General features: G+C 38.7%; 4 protein-coding genes across 5 annotated transcripts; 1 reads left to right on the plus strand and 3 right to left on the minus strand.

The window, feature by feature from the left end:
• The first annotated feature begins 3540 nt into the window (after positions 1-3540).
• LOC18026883 (histone H1.2) lies at positions 3541-4785 on the plus strand. Its single transcript, XM_006410104.2, has 2 exons — positions 3541-3811; positions 3900-4785. The coding sequence occupies exons 1-2, from the start codon at positions 3614-3616 to the stop codon at positions 4518-4520; spliced, it is 819 nt and encodes a 272-aa protein (XP_006410167.1). The 5' UTR covers positions 3541-3613; the 3' UTR covers positions 4521-4785.
• A 492-nt stretch (positions 4786-5277) lies between these two features.
• LOC112081566 lies at positions 5278-5796 on the minus strand. The gene is made up of 2 exons (XM_024148330.1): positions 5662-5796; positions 5278-5553 (listed from the first exon to the last, which is right to left on the minus strand). Exons 1-2 carry the CDS (start codon positions 5794-5796, stop codon positions 5278-5280), a joined length of 411 nt encoding a protein of 136 aa, XP_024004098.1.
• Positions 5797-5905: 109 nt separating this feature from the next.
• LOC18026884 lies at positions 5906-7810 on the minus strand. The gene is made up of 6 exons (XM_024160979.1): positions 7448-7810; positions 7121-7344; positions 6957-7018; positions 6650-6871; positions 6437-6557; positions 5906-6232 (listed from the first exon to the last, which is right to left on the minus strand). The coding sequence occupies exons 1-6, from the start codon at positions 7701-7703 to the stop codon at positions 5906-5908; spliced, it is 1212 nt and encodes a 403-aa protein (XP_024016747.1). The 5' UTR covers positions 7704-7810.
• Positions 7811-8079: 269 nt separating this feature from the next.
• LOC18026885 lies at positions 8080-11041 on the minus strand. 2 transcript variants are annotated; one of them, XM_024148020.1, is made up of 2 exons: positions 10905-11041; positions 8080-10473 (listed from the first exon to the last, which is right to left on the minus strand). In XM_024148020.1, exon 2 carries the CDS (start codon positions 10392-10394, stop codon positions 8133-8135), a length of 2262 nt encoding a protein of 753 aa, XP_024003788.1. In that variant the 5' UTR covers positions 10395-10473; positions 10905-11041; the 3' UTR covers positions 8080-8132. The 2 variants fall into 2 exon arrangements, with proteins under 2 accessions (XP_024003788.1, XP_006410169.1); XM_006410106.2 differs by having other exon boundaries at positions 10901-11039.
• Positions 11042-13591: the final 2550 nt, after the last annotated feature.

Below are 13591 nucleotides of genomic sequence, written 5' to 3' on the forward strand. Positions count from 1 at the left end.
GACATATGTTTTGCCGTGAACCTCCTCGCTCGATATAGTTCATCTCCAACTCAGAGGCACTGGAACGGTATAAAACATCTCCTAAGATACCTTCGAGGTACTCAAGACTTAGGACTCTTCTATACTAACCAAAATAAAGATGGGTTAGTCGGCTTCGCCGATGCAGGATATCTATCAGATCCGCACACTGCCAAGTCTCAAACTGGCTACGTTTTTACGCATGGAGGAACAGCCATCTCTTGGAGATCAATGAAGCAGACACTCACTGCCACTTCATCAAACCATGCTGAAATCCTAGCCATTCATGAGGCTAGTAGGGAATGCGTCTGGCTGCGCTCCATGACTCAGCACATCCGCAGAGATTGTGGTATGGACGAAGACACACAGCCCACGGTGATGTATGAAGACAACGCGGCATGCATAACTCAGCTCAAGGAAGGATATATCAAAGGAGATCGGACGAAGCACATTCTACCGAAGTTCTTCTCAACCTCAGACTGGCAGAAAGACGGCACTCTCAGCGTTCAGCAGGTCCGATCCAGTGAGAATTCAGCTGACCTCTTCACCAAATCATTGCCTACTTCAACACACCGGAAGCTCGTCAAACAGATAGGAATGTATAGACTTAGAGATCTGCAGTGATGCTACAATCAGGGGGAGTAATGCGTGTTGTACTCTTTTTCCTTCACCATGGTTTTGTCCCACTGGGTTTTTCCTGGTAAGGTTTTAATGAGGCAACATTCCCCAGCGCATTATCGAGATCCCGATTGAGTAGCTGACCCGGTTCACTCGTCCAAGGGGGAGTGTTATAACACATATCATATATGGACTCTTATACCGGCCCATTAGGCCCATCAGGGCATTGTACTTAACCTAGATTCCCTATGTACTCTATATATACATTCCAGTGATTAATAAAGTTTCTAAGTTTTCACAACAAATCCTAATTAATCAATCCTTTTTTTGTTTAATATAACATTTTCAAATTTTTAGGGATTTACTTCAAATTGTATATGCAAATATTATCCATATAACATTATTGTCCATAACGTTACATAACTATTTACTGTAAAACAAAATTCGTTATAAACGCAGAAAAATTTCAAACCGACATACTAAAATTCAAATACAACTTTATGTTAGATAAATACGCATATCAATACGTTACCAGAATTTCATATTTCATAATAGTATTATGTTTGTTAATGAACATCATCATATACATGTGTTTTCCAAAAGCTTCGTGTGAATGTGATGTGTTGGTCGATTTAATTGTGGAATCTTTTTGTAGTTTGAAGTGCTGGAGAGTTCTTGCCTGACCATGTCTCCGTATGTCACTTTTTTTTTGTAATTCGTCTATCCCAAGAACAAATAACACAATAGAGATAGTTTTGTGATAAACTAGAATATGTCTTAGTATCGTTTTAATTTGATAACGTAAGTTTTTTGTAAATGATGCTAAATTAATTTCTAGTAAAAATATTTTGGAGGTTTTGACGTGTATTAAATTTTGGATAGTTTCGGTGGGTCGTGCATTATGAATAGATGACATGTGTGAAAATCTATAAAAGGGTGGTGACAAATGATGACAAATGACAACTATCCCAATTAATGAAAATTATACAGATAAGGTGTAGTTTATTTTAAGATTATTAACATATGTAGATGATTCTATACCAAATAAAGTTATCAAAGATTTATTGATATCCAAGGATAAGAGCCACAGATTTTTGTTAGCATTTCCGGTAGATCGATAGATAGATGGAAACCATATTAACGTTTTGCATCAACCATTCACTAGCTAGCTCATTACAAAATCTACAACGGAAAAGTTAATTGTTAAATTGCATGTTTGCGGATGGTCATACTTTAGTCTAGACTCTAGATATATGGTTAGAGACTTTAGAGTATATTGAAACCAACATTAGCTTCCATTGGTAAATATAAAATGTAACTGATCACAGATTCGAAAGTAAACCCATTAGTTAGAACGCAATTAATATTTGAATGAGAGATGGTGGAATGTCTAACACGTTTACTCTCACGATATTTATGTTCGTGTTCAAAAGGGAGATTAAAGGTTCCTACATTAGTCTTCGTATATATTGATTGAATTTATTTCTCAAGAGTACCCTCGTTTAGAAAATATATATAAATCGGGAATCGTTCAACTATGGTCAGAGATCAACTATAAGTTCATAGACCATTTCTTTTCTGTTGTGAATGAAATCTAGTTTTAGGTCAAATTATTCGTTTTTGGTTTGGATTGGGTTAGATTTCGACCTGGAGAAGGTTTGATGCATATGTGAGTTGAAAATATTTGATTTTGGTCTGGTTTCAATATCAGTTATGTATGATGAAAAATGTTTATTTTATAAAACTGTACTAATGGTTTTTGACTGTATGTATATCAAATTACTCTCTCCGTTTCAATTGTAATTAGTAATTTTTGTTGGAATATAAAATCTTTTGAATGTTATTTATATCATCCTTATATTAAAACGTTATGCATAAACATATTCTTGTCGAAGACGTTATATAACCATTTGCGCGATAAAAAAAAATTCCGTTAAAAACGTAGGAAATTTTTAAACCGGTATCAATATATTTGAATTTGAATCAAATATGGTAGTATGTTTGCTAACAGAGATTTATGTTTGCTAATGAAAATCATATGCTATTGATGATAAAAATGAAATCTATGCTTTGAGAAGCAAGATGCTTAGTTGCATACATCATCATTATTGTGAAACTTCGCAGATGCCTCACTAACTCTTATAAGTTAACTTTTATAACCAAATTTTAATCTAGTGAATATTACACGAAGTAATGAAAACTGAAATATGAAAATGAATCCAAGGCATAAATCATTGGTTAATTAAGCTGGGACTCTTTAAAAGATAGACACATCACACATGCAACGAGTTATGTGGCACCATATACTAGAAGATGGTCATCTTTGGTCGGATTTAATAGCATGATTTTCTACCCAAACAATATCCGATTTTAACATTTCCTGGTTCGTTACACTCCTTAATTAGTCTAGTTTCCAATGAATACAAACATTCAGAAACTCCCCACAAGCATTCTCCAGAAAATCAAAGATACCATAATACTATCAAAACAAACCATAGTTTTGACCAACCTTGCTTCATAACCGATTTTCTCATCCTACAATAATCCGTTTTAAACGCTTAGATACTCAAACGAAACCTTAAAGAATTTCCTACACAAAGAAGAAAACAAATCTGAATTTCCTAAAGTATATCTCAAGTTATGATAAGATTAATCGAGGCTAAAAGCACACCAAACATACCCAAAAGCACCTATCCACATCCATTAACCTCCTCAGCCTTACATTCACAATCCTTATCTCCACACCGTCGATAGATTTAGATCTAACGGTTGAAATTCAAACCTGAGAGGATACGCCGATCCGAGTAGTCGCTGTATTAACCAATCAGAGCAAAGGAAGAAATCTCTGTCTCATATCACATTTGACTATATAAACATTTCCGTAGTTCTCGTCGTCTTCATCAGAAATTTCTCTGACGCATATACAATTTCCATAGAAAGCTCTTTTGAGAGAATCAGTAGAGAGAGAGAGAGAGAGATGTCGGGAGAAGAAGACAACGTCGCAACGAAGGTTGATTCAGGAGATGCTGAAGCGGCGGTGACTACACCGGCTGAGAAGAAACCGGCGGCGAAAGGTGGTAAAGCAAAGAAGACCAAGGAAGTTAAGGCGACGAAGAAGCCTGCATCGAAGGCTCCGAGGAAGAAAAGCACTTCTTCTCACCCTCCATACGAAGAGGTTTTGAGATTCGTTTCGATCTGTGCTTTTCAATTTCGAATTTTCGATTTTCGGATTCGTAATTTTGGATTTTGATTCATCGATGCAGATGATTAAGGACGCAATCGTGACGTTGAAGGAGAGAACTGGATCTAGCCAATACGCGATTCAGAAGTTCATCGAGGAGAAGCATAAATCGCTTCCTCCTACTTTCAGGAAGCTTCTCCTCGTGAATCTGAAGAGACTCGTTGCTTCTGGGAAGTTGGTTAAGGTCAAAGCCTCTTTCAAGCTCCCCTCCGCTAGATCCGCCGCAGCTCCGAAACCGGCGGCGACTGCTCCGGCCAAGAAGAAGCCAGCAGCTTCTGCGAAACCTAAGGGCAAAGCTTCGGCTCCTGCTAAAGCCAAACCAGCAGCCAAAGGAACTAAGAAGCCGGCTGCAACTGCGGCTAAGCCTAAGGCAACAAAGGCTAAAGTCACTGCTGCTAAACCTAAATCGAAGACCGTCGCTGCTGTGTCCAAGACGAAAGCTGTTGCTGCAAAGCCAAAGGCAAAGGAGAGACCAGCTAAAGCGTCTAGGACTTCGACTAGGACATCTCCAGGGAAGAAGGCTGCTCCTGCCAAGAAAAAAGCGGCGGCTGCGGTAAAGATTACTCTGCCAATAATGAGGGTGAAGCCTATGCCTATGAAACCTCCGGCGAAAAGGTCTTCGACGAGGAAGACGAAGAAGTGAAGAAGATGGGTGTAGGATATAGTGGGGGAAGATTGAATACATGGTGGTGGTAGCTTCTCTAGGGGTAGTCTTGTATAATTGAATCATCCTTGAAGGAGCTTGCTTTCCAAAGTTTTTCTTTTTCTTCTTCTTTGTCTTCTGGTTTCTTCTTGAGACATCATTATCTTGTAATTTTTTTGGTTTGTTTGAAATTAAGCTTTAATCAATAGCTAAATGTGATGGTTTCTTTGTTCTTTACTTCTCCAAAAACTGTCCTTTAAGTTTATGGATTCACAAGGTTTGCTGAGATATGCTTCTGTATAGGTTAGTGTTCTTGAATGACTATGAAGTAATGTATGAATGTGTTTTAAGGTGATTCAGTTTCTTTCTTGTTGTTTCATTGCTTATGAGAGAATGCTAATAGGATATTGTTGTGTCTTCTTCAGATGTGCTTTGAAGGAACTGGTCTCTCTTAAGAACAAGCAGCATTGCAAAGATAAGGTGAGATTTCATACGTTTTCTACTGAACCATATAATGCATTTGGTACCTTAAAACATCTCTTACATTCAATGTTTTTTTTGCCATTAGCTTGGTATTGCTTGTGCAATTCTCTTTTGGTTTCTGCTTTGAAGTTTTCTGACTAGTACCAAGTTAGGCATTGCCCATTCTCTCTTTGTTTAGAGTCATTCACTTTTGTTTGATCGTTTTTAGGAGTGTTACATAAATGAATTTTTGTGACATACCAGGAAATAAAGCTACGAAAACTTGTGCCCTTCTCTATCTTCCTCTCTCTGACCTTGGTGTTTCTTGGAGATACTGTTTCAATCTTTCCACTTTCTGAATTGAGTATTTGAGCTCCTGTTGAATATTGAACCTTGAAGGAGAAAGAACAATGTCTTTCCATATCGATCCAGCTTCACAAGCAGGGTTTGGTCTATTGTAGAGCTCATAAATAGATTCCGCATTCTCGTTTAACCTTCCTACATTCTTCAAACAGTCTATCTCCTCTGGATCCACTAGCAATGTCTTTTCCTTTTCTTTCCATCCTATCAGCTGCATAAAAACCACATTGTTCACCATGGATTCTCACTTTCATTACTTTAAAACATTTCAGGTTTTACTTTGCATTCAAAGGAGGAAGAAGAGAAACTCAGGTCTAACCTTTGGAGAACCTTCAAGAGCATTGGTGCAGTAAAGCCTGGCATTGTCAACTAAGTTGCAATAGGTAAGAAACGCATCCGCAAACCTCTTGTGAGATCTTAGCTGAGATCTTACCCTAACCGCTCTTCTACACATTATTGCTCTCCTGCATATATATATATATATGGTAAAAAACCAAAACTGTATGTTAAGAAAAACACACACTTGTTTAAAAAACTGTTTTGCAAAATCACTTGGAACACTCTCACCTAATGCCTCGAATCACTGCTAAATATGCATCACACACAACTCCAACTAACTCTATTCTGTATGGCTTTCTCTCTTTTCCATCCTCTTGCAGCTGTTGTCTTTCGCCTATGCGTTCCCAATAGTTCTCTATGACATCTCCATTTTCACCAACCTTGTAGCCAGCTCCCATTCTGTAACGATGGCGATGCACATTCCTTGCCATAGTTATGGTCTGAACCACAAACGGTACCCAAGAGAGTGTTCCATCCATTATCACGTCTCTCCCTTCGTTGAGAGCTGTAACGAGCAGTGATGATGCTGCATCTGTTGATGATTGGTGAACCTGTTTTTATTTCCATTTCACCATCAAGAGTTTCACAACATTCTGTGGATATTGAAATATCAAAGGTAATATGCTTTTTTGGGGGGGCTCTTATCTTATGTATATATCCATATCTGGAAGAATTACTTAAATTTGATTTGATTCCTTGCAGGTTTTTCTATAAAAGGATTCTTGTTGCACTTATAAGGAAACAAAGAACCTTACGAATTCAGCAGTCTTGATCATATCAACATGGCCTCTGGAGCTTAGAGCTCTGTATATCACATCAGATTCTTTGAAAGCATCGGCTTCGATTACCACAGCATCTGCTCCTGCCCAAAATGGTCTGTTCCAAAGCACACAAGCATGTAGTAAGAAACACCGAACAATGACTAATGTCAGGTAAAGAACTATGTGAAGTTGTTGAATCTTATTTACTCTTTGAGAATGTCTTTTAGTACAGTGCTCTTGCCTGCACCCATACCACCACCCATGAGGAGTAAAACCGGGCTTCGGTCCTTATGTGCAACTGGAGCCATAACTTCTGTACATTCTGAGTCATCAACAGATGCGATCCCCATTGCTTTCATTTCCTCTACCAATGTGTTGAAGACCCTTGCTACTTTCAGATTTTTAGTCACCCTCTCAAACCTCTGTTCCCTATATACCAACCAAGGAACAATCATTTGAGAAGACTCACTGAAAGAAAGCATGACCCGGGATTGCATTATGTTGGTAGACTCACCTCGTAGCCGCCATGACAATATGCTTGAGTTTCTTCTTGGGCTCAACATCGGCACTGAGTATCTGATACAAAGTCCATGAGATGTTTTTGATCTATTAGATTATGATGTTATTAAAGAAAGGATTATGAAGTGTTATCGTTTTTGTTTTCCTGGAGAAACAAACCTGACTAATCATGAGATCCGCATGGCTCCAGTGGTAAGCGAAGTAACTGAGAATACATCTCTCGAACTCCTCAACGAGCTTAATGAAGAGAGAATCAGCATCAGGCTCATCAGAGAAGAAGCTGTAAATGTCTTGCTCGCAGCAATCTGATTTCCTAATGTACTCATTGGCTAATTTGCAGAGATGTGGACATTCTCTCCTGTCCTTGAATCCCATCTGCCGAACTGCAAGAAGAGAATGGACACAAAAACAACATTTTCCTTATAAAGCATCAAAATCTATGATCATGGAGATTTCAAAGAGGATAAAATGTAGATTGATTTATACCGACGTAGTGAGAGAATCTCTCGAGCTTCTCATGGCCTTTGTTTTTTTGAGAGTGTCTGATACGAGGGATGATCTTGGAGTGACGTAGCTTCCTGAGACGGTAATGCAGTGCAACGGCTAAGAGGAAGCCAATGGATGAGATTACCAAAATCTGAGTGAAAGTCGTTGTGTTGTTGTTGCTGTTTAACTCTGGAACACACATTGGTCTGTTTAGCATATGCAAAGGATTGATTTGGTGATCATCAAGAGAAGCCATATGAGATTAAGATTGATGAAACTCTTTAAGTTTGTTTTCTGTTACGAGACAATGTATCTACTTTCTCCACGTGTACTGTACTGTACTAAAATAGCTTTTGAGCCCTATTACTCCGGATACTTCTTGGTGTTTGCATTTTGTGATTTGACCATTTTGTTTTGTTTACCCCAGAATCATCTCAGTCTCCATGTATATGTAGTGTTTTTGCAAGGGTTTATAAAATCTCTTACTCAAGGCTATAACAATAACATAACAAGACTCTTAACATGTTAGTTGATTCTCACTGACATTGTGTATCTGAAAATCTAACATATTGGGAAAATGAGTTAATAAAGAGAAACGCTTTGCAAAGAATGTTCTAAACCTAAATAAAAAACAAAAAAGGAAAAGAAAATAGAAAATAAAGTCTATCATAGGCTTTTTATTTATTTATTCAGGAGCTGTGCAAGTCGTTCTGAAATGGCCAGCCTGATTACACCGGCTACATCGAACCACCCGCTTTTGGCGTCCACGGTCTTCTCCTTGGCTTCTTCTCTTCCTTGGCCGTGGCTGTTGTCTTAACACCTTAGGTGGTCTTATCACAGACTCCTCACCACTTTCTACGTCAGGTTCTGTTTTTCTCCACATGGTTTTGTCTGGAACTGGATGTATGGTTTCTGCGTAAGTTCGCCGGTAATTTCCCACGGTGAAGTAACTCTCAGTGTACCTGTAAACGTTCTCTCTGATAGAGATGAGTACTGCAACTGCGTGGCTACAAGGCAAACCGTATAACTGCCATCCACGGCACTCACAGCTACGGAATCTAGTATCAACTACCATCGATTTTCCTTGGTTGGTCACGACCACCTCGAATTCTGATTCGTTTAGTTTGTGAACTTGGTGCGCACGGGAATGTTCGATAGCCTCAAAGACTCGTCTCTCAGCAGATGGAACAAGCATGCCAGACCACTGCATGCTTGTTTCACGGCGTTCATTGAACAAAGTCATCAGTTGTCGACGGATACACTCCATCATCTGGATTATAGGGAGACCTGAGGAATCTTGAATCCAACCGTTGAGTGACTCTGTAACATTTGCAGTAACATGTCCAAACCCTATTAGTTTAAACGTGGTCCATAAATGGGTCTCGATGGTGCGGAACCACATGCCAGCCTCCTGGGATTTCTGTGAGATCTCGGTGAGTTTTTCACCAAACTCGAACTCGGTGTAACATTTTGCTGCTTCCCAAAAAAGGTTCACAAGATCAGAGTTGTTGCACTTACTACGGAGGCATTCTGTGAGATGATGGATAGAGAAGCCATGAAACGACGTTGGGAAATTAGCTTCGACTCCATCAACAATGGGTTTCTCCATGTTAGATAATATTGTCAGCTTTGGCATGTTTTCGGAGTTAACTTCAAGAAGCTGACGCAGCTCTGAGAGGAACCACTCCCAGTTACTATCATTTTCCTCGGTTATAATCGCGAAAGCCAAAGGAAATATTGCACCATCTCCATCAAACCCGGTGGCAAGTAGCAGTGTCCCTAGATATTTGCTCTTCAAAACAACTTTGTCCAATGCAACGAGAGGCCTACAAGCGTTAAGAAAACCAACGATTGATGCCTGGAAAGAAATAAACAACTGTTGAAAGCTCCCATCAACAGGGCTTCCATGTACCACAGCTATGCTCCCAGGGTTTGTTCTTTTGATTTCATCACAATATCGAGGAAGAAGGCGATAATCTTCTTCGAACGACCCACGAACAGCAGCCATTATCCGTTCTTTCCCTCTCCATGCTTGCTTGTATGATAGTGTGATTCCATGAACTTGATGAATCTCCTCCAGTATCTCCTTAGGTTTGCATTGAGGATTTACTCTCAGCCTTTCTTTCACAGCCTCAGCAACCCACTGAACCGAAGCTTGATGGTGACCAAGGTGTAAAATACCACTACATGTGTGACTCCCGTGAATAGTCCTTATCGTAAAGGTTGGTAAACCAGGAAGCTTGGCACAGTGAATCCTCCAAGGGCAACCCTCACTAGCGCACTTTGCAGTGAAACGTGTTTTGTCAGATTTAACTGTCTGCATCTCAAAGCGCAAGGCAATCGCTGCATCTCTCAATGCTCTCCTACAGGCATATACATCTGAAAATTCCATACCAACGACCAAGTTGTGATCAGGATCTGTAACAAGAGACCGGGACTGAACAACAGGAGGAGCCAACTCTAGCTGCTGAGATGGGCTTATGTCCAGGCCAGGTATTGGATCCCTATTCATGCAATGACCCACCGCCAGCTGTAAGTTATCATTGAGATCGTGAGAGACTACCAAAGCTAGTTTATCATTCTCTGAAGTTTCTGAGTCATCATTATCAGGAAATGAGAGGTCAAAAGCATGGTCATAGCTTTCGTTTTGGTTGTTATCCTGAGAATCAACCTCATCTTTTCCTTCCAAACACTGCTCTTCTTCATGTATTTCTTCACTATGAGTCTTTGAGTTTACATGAGACAGTGCACGTTCCTGGTTGTGGTTCCAAACCTCATTCTGCTCCCGAGAAACACCTATCTGAAGGTTGGTCTCGTGAAGCGGTTCCAAAGCAAAACTGTAGTCATGGGTAGGAAACAGTTCACTGTTCTGTCGAGCTTCCACAAAATGCTCCTGCCTAAACGAGTTGTTGTGGTTCCCTGCCATCATCAGCTCGTGATCTGCCATTTCATCACAGTAACAGCAAAAATACTGGCCAAGACACTATCTGTTCCAGTTCCTGACTCAAGTACTATCTTTTATAGACCTGCAAACAAAGAAAACTATGTATGAACAACAACAAAATAAGACTTTGCAAGAAGTGAGAGTATTAACAAAGAGGAAGTTCAAGCAAAGAGCAAGTTCCCATATAAAACTAAAACAGCTATAACCATAAGCCTAAGTCCCCAACCCCAAAGTAAAGTAACTAACTTGGAAGCATCTATCGCAGGAAAACACAGATTGAAACTTATGCCCCATTGATTCTCGTTCTCGTTCTCGATAGAGAAACACCATCCAGCCACCAAAACCCAATTCAAAAAGTTCACAAATTGATAACACAAACACGGATATAAAGAGATTACTGTGTGCGAGAACAAATTCCCACACAAAATTCGACAGAAAACAAACAAAGGGATTCAAGCGAAGCTCGCAAAACAAAAAGGATTCAAGAGAGATGGAGAATCGAAACTCACGAACCAAGCGGAAACTGCAGACACACGAGGCGGAGAGGGATTTGGGGAGATTCAAAGAGGAGGGAATTTGGCGGGTAAGGAAGGAAGGAAGGAAAAGGGTTGAAGAGGAAAATCTGGAGAAAGGAGAAGGGCAAAGAAGGGATCCGGCGATAGAGATTTTTGATTTTGATGGGACGAAAGAGCACCTCGTTGTTTCCTCACACTATTAGGTTTTATCTGGGTATTTTAGTCATTTTCGCTTTCCTTTTTTTTTTTTTTTTTCTTAAATAAAAATAGTCGTAGCCTCGGCATATAATATACAGTTAAATAATCTCCTTTGACCATGTGTGTATCAGTGTATGCATGCAGGCAGTTATTTACTAAAGTCGTATTTTAGGACATAGATCTTTGGGTTCCACATCGGTTCTTTCTTTTACTTTTTAGGGTTTCTTTCTGATTCAAGTCAAAAATCTTTTAAACTTGTTTCACATATCCTCTTATGTTAATATAAGTAATTAGTAATATCCCCTAAATATAGCTAAGATCACATATCCTTTTTTTTTTTTTTTTTTTTAACTTTTTCCTTCTTCTTACGAACTAATTTTTTTTTTGTTTTCATTCTTTCGTATTAGTGGGTTCTCTCTGATTAGTGATTCCAGGCGAGATCAAAAGCATCTGCGAAATTTCAGAATTGATTTACGTTGTCGATTTTACCCGGATCTGCTTGATTTCAATTGAATTGGTAAATCTCTTTTTTCCCATCTTTCTTTCTTAATTTTTGTAAAATCGCGTTGTGATTGTGTAGGTTTAACTTTGAAAAAATCTACTTTTGTGTTTTTGCTTTTGTTCACTTCGACATCCATTAAAATCCACTGCAAACTCAAATCTATATGTAAGTCTTAGTATTGAATAATATTTGATGTTAATTAGGATTTAAAAATCATAAAAACCAATAACATAGGATTTTGCTTGGATTTCCAAATTCAATTAAAATTAAAAAAATCCATGAATCCTCACCTTTTGTTTCTGCGTTTTCTCTTAATATTACTGCAAACAGTTAGTACTTGCCGTAATTAAGTTCCCTTAAAATGCATCATTGATACTGAGATTTCACTGATATTACTTGTCTGATTCTCTTGTTTTCTTCACTATATATGTATGTATAGTAGGATCAAAAAAGCATCTGGTGGGGATTAAAAAGATGGCAGAGGCTAATAATCTCCCAAACAGTGAGATGGTGCCATCATCTCTTAAGGAGGTTACTTCGATTCTTCGTGTGGCTCATGACGTACATCCCACTCATCCTCGGATTGCTTATCTATGTGAGTTTGAAACAAATATCATCATCATCATCCTCGTGATCACTTAATATCTCTCTCTCTCTCTCTCTCTATATATATATATATATATATATATAACAAAACCTATACTTACGTGCATGGATGTTTCTATCAGGTGTGTGGTGCGCTTGAGGAGGTAATAAGGTTTGAGTCCATCATAGTTGCACCTGGTGTTGCCGGTTTTAGGTGTTCCCTCAAGTTTTGGGTTGAGGCGGTATGCATATATATATTATCATCTTCTTCTTCATTTTATTCACTTTTTGAGGAGGTTTTGGTTCTGTTTTCAGTTTTACTCGTTATAATAATAGACCTTTGCATCATTATCATCAATTTGACTTGTGTAGAATGGTGGTGATGCAATTTGGAATGGAAAATTGCGGCCTAGTGATGCACTTTTTTTTTTTTTTTTAACATGGTGCAACAATATTCAATTAACATATGCATCCTACATATTTTTACCACCTACATTCGTATTTTCGAATCCATTCATTACTCTCTTCTTATTATCAACAAGATAGAGTTATAAGGGACGTTGCTTTTTTTTTTTTTATAATTGAAATTAGGAGAGGGAACAAAGGGCTTGCCTCTCTGGCCTACCCCTAGAGACGGCGTCCAAGTGTCCAGATGTTTCAGAGTCAGAACTAACCGGTTTGTGCTTAGTGGAAATATTGTTGTGTTCAGATTGATGGTTTTTCTCTATATATATACATATCTTTCTTTATGAACTTATATATATAGAAACATATTACATCCTTCTATTTGTCTTTAGGGTTCATCTTCTCACAAATGCATGCCTAGCTGCTCTTTCTCTCTACAAAGTCTTGGAACTTCTTTCAAAAGATGTGCAACTGCCTCCTTTGTGAGAAGATGAACCCTAAAGACAAATAGAAGGATGTCGTCGTCGCGCGCTAGCGAGTTGATTAATAGAATTATCAAAATAGCTGCTCACACTTGTTTCTGTTCTTTGGCTTTGGAAGCTCACAACGAAGTGAAACGACTAGCGCAAATCTTTAGGCCATACAACATTATTCCCAACGATCCTTATAGTGAGAAATTGCCTGAGGTTATTCCAGAGATATACTCTTTCTCTTTTTTTTTTTTTTTTTTTTTTTTGTTTCTCTTGGGGTTCTAAATGTGTAGTTATAGTCTAAAGAACAACTATATATCATATATACTGTCAATTTTGCAGATAAGAGCTGTTGACAACGCACTTCGTGGCCGTCGGATCTTCTCTAAGGATGTTAATGTGCGTAAATAAACTCATCCCTTGCCCGACCCATAAGCCGGGATCAGCCCGTGGATACCGATTATGTATATATTGGCTGTTATCTTATATTTGACATTTTTACATTTAGCAATTTCAACCTAAGCT

The sequence above is a fragment of the Eutrema salsugineum genome, unplaced genomic scaffold, assembly GCF_000478725.1.
Source record: "Eutrema salsugineum unplaced genomic scaffold, Eutsalg1_0 scaffold_10, whole genome shotgun sequence".
Taxonomy (NCBI): domain Eukaryota; kingdom Viridiplantae; phylum Streptophyta; class Magnoliopsida; order Brassicales; family Brassicaceae; genus Eutrema; species Eutrema salsugineum.